We start from the raw sequence: 16,460 nt of genomic DNA, 5'->3' as shown, positions 1-16,460 counted from the left end.
GTGTACAAAATACAAGAGCTTCTGATAGTTACTTTTTTTTTTTTTTTAATAGTACAACTTACATTGTTTTGACTCTGGTTTACTCTGGTGTGGTCAGGGACACAAGGTCTGGGAATTTATGGATGACAGTATGGAACGTTGTTCCCCTGACCTTTCACTTAGTGGTGTGTAATTCCAGACCCCTCCTAACAATCTAAAGGGAACTAGAGGCAGGCGTGCAGTCAACAAGGGAACAGAGATTGGCTTTGTTTGGAAACCGCTATTTTCCAAGCAGGGAGGAACACTAGTTTGGCCTGCCAGCTTGTCTGACATATTTCTATGCAGAGAACAGAGGATGGTCCCCGAACAACTGGTTGGAAGTAGCTGTGTAGTAAGAAGTTCGAAGCCGTTCAAAATAAAACCTAGTGAGTTAGAAGAAAGGGGCCTAGGTTCTTAACTATCGAGAATAGTTGAGAGAAGGTATAGTAATAGAGAGAAGGCTATCCAGTTTGATTTAAAATGTATTTTAAGTGTGTGTGTACTTTCTTTCCGGACGTCGAGGATCCAGGGATGGGAGAGAGAACTGGGGCCACACCGGGGTTAGTTGGAGCAGCACAGGCTCTGATTAGCATTCTCCTCGATGAAACTTGAGAAATCACAAAATAGGAGCTAACAGCGCACCACGTGGCTGGTACAAAGATTCTTGGATGCAAAGTGCTCAGGTGCCAGGAGCAGGGTATTGCGCTCAGCAGACGTTAGCTAATAAAACTGCATTCACTCCCTCAAGTGCTCCGGAGCTTCAGCTCGCGCCCAGGTAAAGACTGGCCACACCGGGTTCGCCCTCCGGACACTTGTAAGCCTGGTGCGATCAACGAGCCAGACAGCAGCCCTCCAAAGTCCAGCCCTGAGGGCTCTCGACACTACAGGCTGTGTGCCTTGCGAGCCCCGCCCCGGCACCTCCGGCCCCGCCCTGACCGCCACGCCCCCGACACTTCCAGGCCCCGCCCCGCGCAGACCCGCCCCTTCCGCCGCCCGACCCCGGAGCGTGCACGCACCGAGACGCCTTGCGGGAGCGAGCGCGTCCGGTCCGGGAGCCCGCGGACTGAGAGGTGCGGCGGGTTACGAGACCCGCTCCCGCGGCGCAGGTGAGGGCGGGCCGGGGTGGCGAAAGCGTTAAAGTGTTGTGTGGGGAGCAGAGGGAGGAAGCGAGCGGCCGGGTCTCCGAGGGTCGCTGCTCCCTCGGGCTCGAGGCAGGGGAGCGGGCGCGGTGGGAGCTGGGCGGCCTGGGTGGGTGGGGGTTAGGGTTAGCGCGGTGTGGGGGAGGGGCCGTGGGTGCGGAGGTGGCGCGGGACCGGGGCCTGGGGGCTGCGGAGGGGTTTGCAGTTTGAAGCGGGCGGCTGCCGCGGCCAGAGCCTGGGGTTTAACTTCTGTGTTGAGGAGGGGCCGGGAAGAAATGTTCTCCCAGGTGCAGAGGAAGGGCCTTGGGGAGAAAGGCCTTCCTGGTTGGTCAAGCGGTGCAGGACGCCGCAAGAGTTAAAAACCCTAAAAAACCCTTGGCTTCCGGGGTCCCTACCCTTTGTCAGCGGCCTGCTTTTTTGTGTTTTGAGATTCTCTAAAGAATAGTGGACAGGGAGGCCTGGCGTGCTGCGATTCATGGGGTCGCAAGGAGTCGGACACGACTCAGCGACTGAACTGAAATGAACAGCAAGAATAGTTGCAGGGCATAGGTTGCCACTCGGATAGATTACAGTTAGCGATCCGTTCAGTGTAATTGAAGAAACTGGTGAGCAGTTTGAGAAACAGGTGGTTCTCCTAAGAGTCAGGTAAAACTCTGCAGCTGTTGCCCTCTTCGGTGCCAGTTCTGGTAAGAGGGCTTTATTCTGAGCATCAGGTTGCATCTACTTTTTTTTCTTTTGTTTCTAAAAGTTTTGTTAAAGGCAGATGCCATGTGCTTTCTCACCGGTGTCAGTAGTTGAGGCATCAGAAGTGTTCAAGATGCCGTCCGTCATCGAGTACTGAAGGGTGATAGGACATGGTCACTTGGGGACCACGCAGCTGCTTTGAACAGGAGTCTTTCCACTGTATCATTATGTAAATTTGACATCTCTTCCAGATAACTTGAAATAATCAACGGAAAGGTGCTTGTTTTAACAGTAATATTACAGGCCTGCTCTTTATCCTTTGAGAGTTTTTCAGAATGAGAAGTCATTACATGACTGCATTAAGTTATATAAATGCATCCACCTGGAAATGATTCACTGCAGGCTTCCAGGATTGGAAATAACTGTAGAGAGGACCAGAGGACCAGGTCCTGCTCCTCTTCATCTTAGATAGGTAAGGAAATTGATAGCTGGTTAGGTAAGATGTGCTCAGAGTCGCTGAGATGAGACTAGGAGTTTGGTGTGTTTTTATTCCTTTCCATTTGGTAGGAATCAGAGTTGGAGAAGGGATTTAGCAAATGTTTGTAGAGTGGTTGAGTTCAGCCTCCCCTTGGACCAGTTGTTAATAACTATGGCCTCTGCTTTGCACCTAATTCCAGCCATCAGCCTTATGAGATGCTCTCTGAAAAAAATTTCATATGTATGTTTCTAAAGGTAGCCAACAGTGTTCACTTATTACAGGAAGGAGAAAAATAGCATTATATTTATGTGGTTATACATATTAGCTGGACCAACTGAAGTGCATTGGCCACTGACTTTTAGTGTTAAGAACATGGATTTGCAGTCATGCACACCTGAATTTCAGTCCTGTCTCTGGGGTTGGGCAAATTGCTTATCTATTCTGATCCTAGGTTTTAGTATCTGTAGTGCAGATGTAATAACCCTATCTTGCACACGTATAAGAATTAAATCAGGTACATGAAAGACCCGGCACTTAATAGGCCCTCATTAAGTAACTGAGTGTTACTTTCTGAACTTCACTAGTCTCTGGATTTTCAGTCAATTCTTTTGTGAAGGAACAACAAAGAGTTGCTTAAAAAAACAATATTAAGTAAACTATATTAGTGTGAGAGATTTCAAGTGTTGGTCGCTCAGTTATGTCTGACTCTTTGTGACCCCATGGACTGTAGCCCACCAAGCTCTTCTGTCCATTGAATTCTCTAAGCAAGAGACTGGAGTAGGTAGCCATTCCCTTTTCCAGGGGATCTTCCTGACCCAGGTATCAAAACCTAGGTCGATCTTGCATTGCAGGCAGTTTCTTTACCATCTGAGCCACCAAGGAAGCCCCCAAAGCAGTGAAAGTGTTAGTCCCTTAGGGAAGTCTAAATGGGGGACTCTGATCTAGTTACCATTTAATCTGTAAGTCTCATTTTGCTTGTGTGTAAAATGAAGGTATAAGAAATTCTGTTGATTGAGGAGTTGCTGTAGAAGTGTTCTGAGTATTGGGGGAGACCTACTGGATAAGATGTGAAATTCTGATGAGGATGTGGTGAGAGGGAGGGAGAAGAGCTGTTTAGCAGTGGTTAGGGTTTAAAGATAAGGTAAAAGAAGAAATTAGAGATTGAATATTTTCTGGGTTGGATATTTTGTGAAGGAACATTAGTGTCAACAGATCCCTGGGATTTCTGCCTTTGTGTCTCATGGTCTGACTGCACGGATTTGTCTAGCTTAACCTGTGGAATGTAAACAATGGATTCCTTGGACCATATGCTGACGGATCCCTTGGAACTGGGCCCGTGTGGGGATGGCCAAGGCTCGCGGATCATGGAAGACTGCCTCCTGGGGGGCACCAGGGTTAGTCTGCCTGAGGACCTTCTGGAGGACGTGAGTAGTGACATCCACACCGTTGTTTCCTTCTAAGAGTTCTTCTCTACAGTCTTTTTCTACACTCTGCAAGTTTTCAGGATTTTGCGCTCCCTTCTTTGTGATTTTCTACCTTGCAACCAGAGAGATGTTTTAAGTGTAAATCGGTTTAATATTCTGATTAAGGAAGAAAGTATAAGCTGCATTCTCCATGTTTAATAACGTGTCCACTCAGTAATATGGTGTAAGCCATATTTTAACAAGACAATTTTCAACAGTTTGCTAGTTTTTTTTTTTTAATTATTTGGCCACTCAGCCTTTGGGATCTTGAGTTCCCCAAGCAGGAATTGAACCTGCATCACTGAGCAGTGGAAGCAGAGTCTTCTTAACCACTGGATTGCCAGAGCAGTCCCAAGAAGTTTTATATTTAAGGACAGAATTATGTGTATCTTTTATATTAGATGTTTACCCAAGTTGTGAATCATGATACAGAATGCATACATTATCTGTCCATAAGGTAACCAGCTTTCTAGTCAATTAATAGTTCATTTCTTGAGATAGTATTAATAGTGTGCTTTTGGCCACTTTTCACAGTTGAGCTGCGCGATCGTCATCGGCTACCATTTATTTAGTGCTTATTATGTGCAAGGCACTAGGTATGCTGAAACATGCCAGAGTTCAAATGTACGGACAGGTGTAGAGTATCATATGGTGAACATCCATGGGTTCGGTTTGGGGAGACTTTCATTCAGTCATATTTGGTTCAGATTTTTCTTTCATCATAGGTTTAAAAACTGTAGATAAAATTAAAGCCACCATTTTGCCCGTATTGCCTCCTTTCCCAAAATAACAGCTACTGAACTTGGTATATGTCTTTCCCAGCCATGTTTTCTTTGCATGCTCTTTCAAGTAAACCTCTGTATGTCGTCCAGTCAACCAGCGAGTACTTGTTTTACCTAAGTACCTGCTCTGTGCCAGATGCTGAGATGCCGGTAGTAACGTGGTGTGCAGATGCCGGTTTGTGCGGGGACCTTAGGGAGCAGGAGCTGCTGTGCTGCCTGCCTGCTGAGACGCCTGCAGGTGGTTGACTTCTCGGTCGTCTCCTGCTTACGCCCTTCAGTGTCTCCCTATTGTCTGTCCTTGTCATTTAGGGTAAAGTGACAAGTACTCACCGTGTTCCTAGGCCCCTTGCTCATGTCTTACTGTCTGCTGCTTCCCTTGCCCGCTTTCTTCTTGAGCTTCTTAATGTTGCCTGGACTTCTGTTTATTTATTTATTTACTTGGTTGAACCAGGTCTTTCTTAGGGCGGAGCAGAGTCTTAGCCGATGGACCACCAGGAAAGTCCCCTGAACTTTTTTTTTTTAATTAAAAAGTGAAAGGTGTCTCACATAAGAATATATAAAGTGCACATACATATATACACACACACATATATATGGAGTTTAAGCAGTAATAAACACCTGTGGAGCCCCCACTTGAATGCTAACTCTCTTCTTCTCCCTCCCTATTGCTCCTAAAGGTTGCTGCTGTCTTTTGTTTTGTAGTAATTATTCTTTTATGACTCGGGGTTTTGGTCTGTGGGTTTTTAACCCTTCTGCCTCAGCACATTTTCCTCTTATCCCTTGCCGTCTTAGACATCACTTCGTATGAAAGGTGTTCTCTGAGACCATAAGTCTGGGAGGTGTGCTTCTCCCGTGTACTCACGGGTAAACTTCCACTCCATTGCAATAGCTTGTTTAATTGTTCTCTCTCCAGACGGTATATGCACTTGTCCATCTTAGCTCACAGCACTTAGGATGGATGTGTCCTGTATGTAACTGCCGAGTGGAAAACAGACTCGGTCCTGCTGCTTCGGGTTCTCAGCAGATGCCCTCAGCTCTTCAAGGTCTCGCCTCCCACGTGGGCTTTTTCTGCCCCTCATCTTGAGCTGAACTGAGATGTTCACATCCTATCCCCTGTTGGCAGAAGTGGTTTCTAAAAGAGATTCTCTCTGCTGAGCTCATTTTCCTGAGGATTATTATTTACTGCTGGGTATAAGATTGTGATTTATATGTAATCTTTACTGGTCTCTCAAGTTTAGTTTTGTTTTGTTTTGCTGTCCTGTGCCGCTTTTGGTATATTACTTTCCCAACCAAGGGTTGAACCCGGGCCCCAGCAGTGAAAGCACGAAGTCTTAACCACTGGCCTGCCAGGGGATTCCTGACAAATCTCTTAAGATTTCAGAATTGAGTAAAGATCAGTGGAATTTTAGTTTGTTTAAAAAACATAAAAACTTGGCTGGTGTTGATGGTTGCACAACGTTGTAAATGTACTTAACGCCACTGAACCGTACAGCCTAAGATGGACAGAAAGTAGATTTCACGCTGTGTGTATTTTACCACTGATGTGCAGAAAACTTAAAAACTTTGTTTTTTTTCTCGTTTGTTTTCCTCCTGCTTTTCCTGATTCTCCCAGCCCGAGATCTTCTTTGATGTAGTCAGCCTGTCAACGTGGCAGGAAGTGCTGAGCGACTCGCAGCGTGAACATCTCCAGCAGTTTCTGCCCCTCTTTCCTGAAGACAGCATGGAGCAGCAGAATCAGCTCATCCTCGCCCTGTTCAGTGGGGAGAACTTCCGCTTTGGGAACCCTCTGCACATCGCCCAAAAGCTTTTCCGAGGTGTGTAGCCCCCCAGTCTTGTCTTTAGAGGCACGGGGGTGGAACACGCCCTGTTCTGTGCGCGCTCCTTTCGCGTTTCTCTGCTTTTATGTGCAGACACTGTCCTCTCAGTCAGAGTGGTTTCAGGAAGCACTTTGCTGGCCTAGGCTGTTCTTTTTTTTTAATAAAAAATTTTCACTTAATAGGAAGCATAAATCATAGTAGGTATTGCTCATTGATTTGTTATATGAACCCAGCTGTGTAGCCACCGCTGAGATTAAGAAGCAAAACGTTATTAGCATCTTGAGGACACCCTTTATGACTAGTCTTCAGAACTCACTAAAGACAGTTTACCGTTTGGTTTATCACACATGTGTATGTGTGTGTGATGCCCATACACTTTTTTCTGCAGAAAACTTGACACTTTCCTACCAGGCACTTCAGCATATAGTGTATCTCTTAGCAAAGACGTCCTTCCACATAATCACAGTGTTAATGCCACACCCAAGAAACTTCACAGTGAACAGGAAATAGTATAGTAGCCCTTGTTCAGATTTTCCCAGTGGTTCAGTGTCCTTTATGATCAGCTTTTAAATCCAGGTTGCGCTCATGGTTTGTGTGTGGTGTGTGGATTTCCTGTCTCTCAGCTGCCTGAATCTAGGACCTTTTTTCCCTTGTCTTTCAAAATACATTTGTGACAAGCCCAGGACACTTGAATTGTAAAATGTCTTGCTTTCTGGGGAGTTACCATGTTGCTTCCCCACAATATAAATTTGGGTTAAACATTTTGCCAAGAAAGGAAATGGGAAATTTTCATCCCCCAACCCCACCCCCACAGGGGGCATGTGATGTCAGTCTTGCTTTTGATCACTTGGTTCTGTGGTGTCTGCCGGGCCTACTGATTGTAAGGGCACTTTTTTCCCCCTGTAATTAATATGCAGTCTATAGGGTCGTATTTAGGGACCATGTGATAATCTTATTTTCAAAAAGCCTTTGTTTTCCCCAGTGGTTTTAGCACCCACCAATCCTTTCCTGAATCCATAATTACACTGGGGATTCCAGAATGGGTTTGGGGTAACTCTGAAGTCCCTGTTTGCTTTGCTCCCTGTCCCATGGAGAGGAACAGAAGGTGCTTCTCCCCTTCCCGCTTTCTGGGGTGACTTTGCTTTGGCAGGAGCCCCTGAAAAACACCACCTCTTGAGTTTTGTTAAACTGGACAGTTTGACAGCTGCAGAGATATTGGAGAGAAAAAGCTTGTCATTTCATACCTCATTATCTTAGGGGTTCAAATGAGTGTTCCCTTCTTTGGTGGGTTATTAAGGAGGATTTCCCCCTCTGGTTGGCCAGGGTTTACGTGGCTGAAGCCAGGGTCTCAGGTGGGAGTTATGCTGGTAGGCCTGGCTGGTGGTTGAGGCCATGTCAGGGACTGTCTGTGACGTTGGCACATTTCGTTCCAAATCAGAGTGATGGTTCTGGTGAGGATGCAGACAAGGAACGTCAAGGTAGGAGTTGTGTGGTCTGTCCTGCATCGTGTTTCAGGTCCAGTGTTGCTGAGGATGGCCGCATCACCATGGTGATTGTGGTTGTGTGTCTTGACCGAGTTGGCATTGCTGCCAGTTCTCTTACCTTTGGTTTTGTTTTCCTGGTAATGTTTTAAATAGAATCCTTTTTCTTCTTAAGCCCAGATGCTTGTCAGGCTCCCTGGCCTTCTGTTTCCGAGGAAAGCCTCATCTGTCAGGGACTCAGCTTCCCACTTGTAGCCACAGCCCAGCTCACTGTGGTCGTTGCCCCCTCACCTGCTTGTCTCAGAGGAAGGACCTTTCTTCGTTTAAGGCTGACCCCCACCCTTGCTCTTTTTGTGTTTTGCGTCCTCTGGGACCTCATTTCTTAGCAGTTGTTCCACCATGTGCATTTGCTGTACCTCTTCTTTTTCGGTCTGTAGATGGGATCAGGGATCTCACACTAAAAAAAGTCTTTAACCATCTGTCCCCTTCATCATCATCTGTCATTTTCCCTTTTCTCCAAACTTCTGGAAAGACATCATAGCTTGCAGTCCTTGGGGGCTGTCCCCTGCACCTGTCACACCTTTCTAAATTTTAAACTTCAGACCTACAGAAAAGTGACAAGAATCTGTAATTGACACCCACATACTCCTCACCAGGTTCACCAACTATTAACATTTTGCCCCATTTATTTTCTTGTCCTTATTGTGCTTATTACCACTATTTTTAGTTTTCCCTGAACCACTTGAAAAATCCTAATTTTTCAGCATTCATCTCCGAAAAGCAAGAACATTCTCTTAGATAACCAGAAATGATCAAGTTCAGAAATACTAAAATACTGTATTGAATTTAAATTCTGAATGTCAGTATGAAATTTAATGCTATTATGCTACTGTGTGGCCCATATTCCTATTTTGCTACTTATTCCAGTGCTCATTTTTCCCTCTGGTCCATATTTCTTTTCAGTAAAAATGCCATTTGCAGACCAGCAGATGATTTTCAGTTCTCTTCTTAACCCATCCGTAATGTCTGATGTCTTGACCGTAATGTCTGATGTCTGAAGTGAGACTTTCGCCTCCCTACTTGGCACTTGTGGCTTTCCAGTTCCTGACTTCCTCCTGGACCTTACACACCCTTCCAGCATACCCCTCTCTGCTGAATCCTCATTGACTCACTGTTCCTGCCTCTGCTCCTGCCATTAAGCCCACTCTCCCTCCTTACTTGTCTGCTCCCATCTACTAGCTCTTCTTTGGGAGCTTGTATTGGGGCTACTTCAGACACCATCTCCACACAGCCACCAGCATGAGGATCTCGGAGTTTCAGTTTTCAGAATATTTGCCAATTGCCTTCACTTGGAATAAAATCCACCGCCTACCAGGCTCTTTTGCCCTCTTAGCAACCTCATCCAGGGCAGTAGTTGCCTTTTCCACTGTTCTGTGGCTCAGTGCGGTCAATAGAAATACTACATGAGCCACATGTTCAGGTAAAAAAATCCCAGTGACCACATTAGGCATACTAAAAACAGTTGATTTTAATGATGTGTTTTCTTTAGTTTGAGGTACTCAGAATTCTCTTTTAATAGAGCATTTGTCGTGGTTATCAAAAGTGGGGGAAGCTACAGACTGACAGAGGTCACATCAGAGAAGTACAGACGTAAAGGCGTAGAATTTCCGTCCAGCTCCTGTATGTCAGCGTCAGTAGCATTCAACTCTTGCCTCTTTTCTTAAAAGTCAAATTCCCTGTTTCTCTACAGCAGGCAGCATTCAATGTGGTGGCTGAGAGCTTGAGCTCTGGAGCTGGATGGCCTGTTTTCAGACTCAGTTTCCCCTTTTAGTTGTGTGACCTTGGACAAGTTATATAATTTCTCCACGCCTCAGGCTCTTCTGTAATTTGAGAATGTAGTTGTGCTTCTTTGTGCAGGGAAGGGGGGTTGTGAAGATGAGGTGAGTTAATACATGCACGGCCCTTACATGATGACAGTTATGTGCCAGGTGCTGTTCTAAGTGTTTGCTGTTATTGATTACGTTGCAATGTCATTAAAGGTGGTTCGAATAAAAACAGACATCCTGATGCCGTGTTTTAGCTTTCTGAGATTAGCTGTTCCATCTGTCTCCTTAAGTTCACATTGTAGCACCCTGCTCAAATCTAATATTCCAAAACGACTTCTCTCACCACAGCTCCCGCAATGGCACCAGTTGCCCGTGTCGAGTGATCTGGGTACCACGCTCCTCTTCCTGCCCCAGCGTCCAGGCTGTCAGCAGGTCTAACCTTTGTCCCTTGAAATACATCTCAAGGCTCTACTGCCGGTCACTTAACCACTACTTAACTCATCAGCTGACATACGGCTTTCTTCAAGGTTCTGGAGGTGCATTCATGCTCTTAATTCTAATAGGGGAAAACAAGATAATAGATAAGCAAGTGTGTCTTGGTGTTACGCACTGCAGAGACTAAGGAAGGGTAGTGGGCCTGGGAATGACACGAAGGAGCTGTCTTGGGTGGTAGTTGGGTAGGGCTTCTCTGATGAGGTGCGTTTGGACAGAGGCTGCGTGAAGATCTGAGGAGCAAGCTGTGAAGACACTGGGTCTTAACAGGAAACACTGCGGGTGGAGGGGACTTGAAGGAGAAAGTATGGTGTGCTTGGGAAATAGCATGGAGGCCAGTGGGGCTGGGGTGGAGGGAGCAGAAGGGAGGCTGGTGGAAGAAGAGGCTGCCACGCATGGGGCCCACACAGCAGGGTCTACAGGCCTCCTGGGGCCTCGGCTGTGCCCTGGGTGTGGGGAGATGAGGTGGGACCAGGCCACTGTCGGCCCTCACCTGGACCACTGCAGGGTGACCGTCTTTCTCTTTTGCTCTTGGTTGTGTTATTCTCCTGCTTCAAATCCGTAGAGTTCCCCAAACTACACAGAAGGTTCTCATTATTTATCTGTTTTATACATAGTAGTATGTATACATCAATCCTGATCTTGAAATTTTGTAAACATGAGAAAAGTTGAGAAACAATACGTACAGTGCACACCCATGAAACTGACCCACGTTCATTAGCTGGCGTTTCCCATGGTTGCTCTAATCAGGCCTCATTTTATGTCGCCGCCTCTAGGGCGACTCTTCTTGCCCTTGACGGTTGTTCCAGGCTGGTTCCTGCACAGCCTCAGCGAGTCGAGTCCCGGCGTGTGTGCTTCCTGTGTCTTCCCACCGCCCTCCCCCCGCCCCCCGCCCGCAGGCTCCCCTCCCCCAACACCGTCCCCTGGTCAGTGCAGAGCTGTCCCCTCCCCAGCCCACGTGGACGGTGGCTGACGTGGCGGTGCCTGTTCCTGCAGACGGACACTTCAACCCCGAGGTGGTCAAGTACCGGCAGCTGTGCTTCCGGTCACAGTACAAGCGCTACCTCAGCTCCCAGCAGCAGTACTTCCACCGGCTGCTGAAGCAGATCCTGGCCTCGCGCAGCGTAAGTGACCGCCCTCCCGGGAGCGGGGCGGACACGCACCTGGTGACCTGGAGGGGCGGGCGGGGCAGCAAGGAAAGACCACAAGGAAGGAAACTGCCCGTCCACCCCCAACACGGCCAAGTGCGCCCTTCCTTTTTAAGGTGCCTTTTCAGACGTGTCCTAGTTTCAGAGACGTTAGAACAGAGGGAAGAAAGGAGACCTCTTAGATACGATGAAATGTCGTAGCTTCTTACCCAGAGAGGTGGCTTTCAGGTCCATGGTGGGCCGTGCAGGAGAACCAGGTTGCCCTCAGTTTCACGTCTGGCTGCCTGAGGGGAGCCAGGTTTAGTGGCCCCAGGTCTGGACCAGCCTTGGGAGGCCTCGGGGTCAGGTAGTTGTGGCCCTCAGAGGACCTGTAAGTTTCGGTGTGGAAATATTTAGGTATAAGTATAATACTCGGGTATAAGTACTCATTCTCGGTGGACTAGCTCTCCGATTTGGGATTTTCCACCATAATCAATATAAGCCCCTTTTGTTTGAACGTACTTATCCACGTTCTTTGTGATCGGACGGAGGGAATTGAGCTCGTTGAAGAAGAGAAGGAAGCATGGACTTGGGGGACCAGCCAGGGTAAGCTTCCAGGACCCCGTCCTGTCTGTCCTGTCTGCAGGACCTGCTGGAGATGGCCCGGCGGAGCGGCCCCGCCTTCCCGTCCCGGCAGAAGCGGCCCTGGCCGTCGCGCGCGCCCGAGGAACGGGAGTGGCGCACCCAGCAGCGCTACCTGAAGGTCCTGCGGGAGGTGAAGGAGGAGTGTGGGGACACGGCGCTGTCCTCCGACGAGGAGGGTGCGTGTTTTTGGGCCCCCAGGGCTTGCGTCCATCTCCACTGCCGCTCCTTGTCTGCCTGGAGCCAGTGGGCACCGTTTCCGCACCCCCGCGATGAGGAAGCCATGCCTGTGCCCTGTGGTCTGTCTGGGCCAGTGGTGGAGCTCGGAGCCCCTGGTCCTCGGGCCCTGAGACACTCCCGCTGGGGGCCTGTGACTGCAGACCACTTCGCTCTTGGCGCTTGGGTGCCCGCGGGCCTACCGCAGGCTCTCTAGTTCTGCCGGCTGCTCGAGAGGATTGCTTCCCCACAGGAGGGGCGTAGTGACCTGGCCTCCACAGTGACTCACCACTGTGGATGTCTGTCCTCCTGGAAAAGCTGCTTACATGACCTCAGAGCTACAGTCCAGCTGGAGGGGTGCAGAGGGAGTGCTGGAACCTGGCTTCCTGATTGTTGGCTTAGCCATCTTGAACCCAAATGACCACTTGCCCAGTCTCCCCTGCCAGGGTCCAAGACCATGTTGGTTTACAAGGAAACTTTTCTTTTGAAGATCTCAGCTCGTGGCTCCCAAGCTCCCCAGCACGCTCCCCGAGCCCTGCTGTGCCCCTGAGGGTGGTGCCCACGCTCTCCACCACGGACATGAAAACCGCAGGTGAGCGCTGGTCTGGTGCCGGGGCATGGAGGGGTGTTGAGGGGGGTGTGGTGGGGGGAGCAGCACTGGCTGCTTCTGCCAGAAAAAGAGCAGTGTTCCTTAGACCTAGGAGGTTTGGAGAAGTTTTTGTTTGGCTCTACTTTTTTACAAATAGGCCAGCTTGCATTCTTTCCTTTACTTTGAAAATTTCCCTTAGGAGTTGATCAGCTGGCATTTTGGCCTAAAGAAAGCAGAATCTTAAAATAACAATTTACTAAGGGACAGTTTAATAATAGAACAAGAGAGGTAACCAGAGGCATAACAGTTGCTTGGCATATCCATGGAATTAGAGAATATTCTTTTTTTTTTTTTTGAGAATTTTCTTAATTGAATAGGAATTAAAGAAGACTGTGAAGAAATTCAGGAGCAGCTGCGTACGGAGATGATTGTTACTGACCAGGTTACAGAAGAGCGGCAGAGTTGAGTCAGGGACTGTCCATGTTCTAAGACTGTGGTACTTGTAGCGTGAGTCAGAAGGGAGCCCAGCAGTGTCTTCCTTACGGACACTAATGGCCAGGAAATGTGAGTCTAAGCCCTGTGGAAATAAGGACTACCCATGTGCTTCAATTCCTTTTCTCCCAGATAAAATAGAGCTGGGGGACAGCGACCTGAAGATAATGTTAAAGAAGCACCACGAGAAGCGGAAATACCAACCAGTAAGATTGGAGGGGGTAGTGGGTAGGTGGTCAGTCTTATCTCCAGGCGGGTGTCCTGAGGACCGTACAGGGAGTCACTGTGTCCTCAGTCCCCTTTCCTTGTACTTATTAGTGGGCAGGAGCAGCATGGAGGCCCAGGAACACCAAAGACGTGAGGAGAAGACAAACACTTTGGCTTCATAAGACGTGCTCACTGTGATGTCTCATCTAGTTTTTAGGGCAGTACTGCTGCGTGAATCATTATGTCCAGTTAGCAGGTCTCAGGCCAGGGAGCTTGTCTTCTGCCTGATGGCTAGCAGCAGAGCCTGAACTCCTCCCACATTTTGTGTTTCTGTTCCTCCACACCACCAGATCAAGGTAACGCCAAGCCAGAAAGTGTAGTGGAGGAAGGAAAGGCAGTCCTTCTAAGGTGGAGGGGTGAGATGGGCCGAGTCTCCATGGGAATTAAATCCAGGTTCTGTCTCTTGTCTTCTCCATTCACAGTGACGTTGGGTGAATCCCTTCATTTCTCTGAGCCACAATGTCAGTCTTTGTAAAACATAGCACCTCTTAACAATACTACTTGAAGAACATATAAAGAACGCACAAGAGCTTTATGAACTGTAAATGCCGCACATGAAAGGTTCTTGTCTGCCCTGTTAGAGCAGTAGTTTTTCTCCATGTACTTTTTAAACTCAACACAGTTTCCTCAAGCACACATACCATCTAATTGTGTCTGTTAGGTACACGGGCAAAATCACCAGCAGTGCTTAGCTCCTCTCTGGGGCCTTGATAACACATCTCTGAATATCGTGTCTAGGATCATCCGGACCTGTTGACAGGGGACTTGACTCTGAATGACATCATGACTCGAGTGAACGCCGGCAGGAAGGGCTCGCTAGCAGGTAAGAACATCCTGCAGAGGTGGCCATCGTCCGACTGGTGTCTGCTTATATAGGCCTCTGCATAGCGCAGAAGGAAATGTAGCCACAGCCTCTTCCTTGCTGATGATCTTTGTTTCGTTATCACCTCTTACGGATTTGTAGGTGGAGAATGGTTATTAAATCAGATCAGCAGATCATTGGCTTTTTAAAGCACTCATTGGGTTTGGTTTTAAAAACAAAACTATGTCTTATTACTGAGGCTTTTCTTTGATTTGCTAGTGGGCCTTGGGAAAATAATAAGCAGATAAGCTCCCTCATTTCCTGATGTAGAAGTTGCAGTTTTATGACTTATGTTGTTTTTTTCCCCCAGCCCTATATGACTTGGCTGTCCTTAAAAAAAAGGTTAAAGAAAAAGAGGAAAGGAAGAAGAAGAAAATAAAATTGATCAAGTCAGAGGTAGAGGACCTGGCCGAACCCCTGAGCGGTCCTGAAGGGCTCCCACCCCTCTCACAGGCTCCATCCCCACTGGCCATACCTGCCATCAAGGAAGAGTAAGTGAGCAGAGGGGTTCATGGCTCAGGGCCACCCCTGTGTTGGTGCCTCCTCTGAACCCTGAGTCCCAGGGTCCTGGGGAAAGTGCATGGTATGGTCCTTCACTGAACTGTTCTGTGACTGCTAGGAGGCTTGGAGGACCTACAGCAACTGAGAGTTGTGGGTTTTTGTTTTTTTTTGGTGGTGGTCCTTATCTTTTTCTTCCCTTACTAGGCCTCTCGAAGACCTCAAACCTTGCCTTGGAATCAATGAAATATCTTCCAGCTTCTTCTCTCTTCTGCTGGAGATCCTACTGCTGGAGGGACAGGCTAGTCTTCCTTTGGTAAGAGTTTAGGAAAAGCCAAGGGCACTGCGGTTTCAGGTGGTAGAAATCTTTAGCAGACTGTGGCTTGAGAATTCTGGGCTCTCCCCAAAGATCTGCAGCCAACTTGCTTTGTGAATTGGGCTCACTAGACAGACCCCACTGGCTCGTTCGGCACAGTCATAGAATTGCCAGTGTGTTGAAACAGAATGGAAATCTAACCAGGTCCTGCCTTTACTTTCTCCCTCAGCTAGAAGAGCGGGTTTTGGACTGGCAGTCCTCTCCAGCCAGCTCCCTCAATAGCTGGTTCTCTGCGGCCCCCAACTGGGCAGAGTTGGTATTACCAGCCCTGCAGTATCTTGCTGGAGAAAGCCGTGGTAAGGTGCTTTTTTCTGTAGGGTCAGTATCTCCCTCCCTCTCTTTGTCCGATTCTCCTATTAGAATGCAGCCTCACTGCTTACATCCATCATGACCCTGCCTGACGCCATGTGGCAGTGGGCTGTGCTGCCCTGATATGCTGTTGACATACAGAAGTGACCTCCCAGCCCAGGGGAGTCAGTGGTTCTGGGTTCTGCACTCTCTGGCCTGTGTGGCTTGCTTATGGGCATCCATTTCTTGTAGCTGTGCCGTCCAGCTTCTCTCCGTTTGTTGAATTCAAGGAGAAAACCCAGCAGTGGAAACTGCTTGGTGAGTACTGCATACCACTGACCTGTCACAGAGGTGCTCTTTCTCTCTTTTTCTCCCCTAAGTTTCTGATGCCTTCCGGGCAGTGCAGGCCATGAGAATGTTGAGAGTGCCGTATTAGGCCTTGTTTTGCTCAGTAGGAGGATCCTTCCAGGCCCTTAGGAACTCTCACGGTCTAAGTTCATGAACCCCATTGGGTTTTGGCTAAGCTGAAATTGCCCTCTGTCCCGATGCACCCCAGGGCTGCTGAATCGAAATCTGTGGGGGGTCTTACATTAGCACCTGTGTTTGTATCATTCATATCTGTGCCCTTAGTGTAACTTACAGTAATATGATTGTTTTTCTTTCCTAAAATGGGCTTTGTTGTTGAGGATAATGCGTCAGGCAGCCCCAAGTAAGCTGTTTCTACAGGAAAGACTTCCTTTGTTATAAATTTGTAAAGTCCCACATACTGTGTAAGTTGTAATGTGTACTTGAAATAACTTGGTGATGAGAGGAAGATTCATGTTGATTTCCTGTGGAAATACTCAGACCTCTCTCCACTCTGTCTAGTGGTCTGTGAAGAGAAACACGGAGAGAAGCTTGTGAAGCAGTAGGTTCATTCCTTC

At 48.0% G+C, this 16,460-nt stretch overlaps 1 protein-coding gene across 5 annotated transcripts in view; it reads left to right on the top strand.

Moving 5' to 3' along the window:
- Window positions 1-966: 966 nt before the first annotated feature.
- The window catches only part of NFRKB (nuclear factor related to kappaB binding protein), a 32,615-nt gene continuing 17,121 nt past the window's right edge, over window positions 967-16,460 (top strand). For 3 of the 5 annotated variants that reach the window (XM_025286419.3, XM_025286418.3, XM_025286415.3), the window contains exons 1-12: window positions 967-1,124; window positions 3,587-3,743; window positions 6,177-6,378; window positions 11,177-11,304; window positions 11,954-12,128; window positions 12,656-12,757; window positions 13,379-13,452; window positions 14,252-14,336; window positions 14,686-14,866; window positions 15,081-15,189; window positions 15,419-15,545; window positions 15,790-15,855. In XM_025286419.3, the coding sequence (XP_025142204.3) occupies window positions 3,609-3,743; window positions 6,177-6,378; window positions 11,177-11,304; window positions 11,954-12,128; window positions 12,656-12,757; window positions 13,379-13,452; window positions 14,252-14,336; window positions 14,686-14,866; window positions 15,081-15,189; window positions 15,419-15,545; window positions 15,790-15,855 (1,384 nt within the window). In that variant the 5' untranslated portion in view covers window positions 967-1,124; window positions 3,587-3,608. Of the gene's footprint in view, window positions 1,125-2,150; window positions 2,314-3,586; window positions 3,744-6,176; window positions 6,379-10,036; window positions 10,225-11,176; window positions 11,305-11,953; window positions 12,129-12,655; window positions 12,758-13,378; window positions 13,453-14,251; window positions 14,337-14,685; window positions 14,867-15,080; window positions 15,190-15,418; window positions 15,546-15,789; window positions 15,856-16,460 lie in introns of those variants that run through there. The other 2 variants (XM_025286416.3, XM_025286420.3) reach the window with 2 other exon arrangements.

This window comes from Bubalus bubalis, chromosome 5, assembly GCF_019923935.1.
Source record: "Bubalus bubalis isolate 160015118507 breed Murrah chromosome 5, NDDB_SH_1, whole genome shotgun sequence".
NCBI classification, from domain to species: Eukaryota; Metazoa; Chordata; class Mammalia; order Artiodactyla; family Bovidae; genus Bubalus; species Bubalus bubalis.
This window is presented reverse-complemented; position numbering and strand designations above follow the sequence as displayed.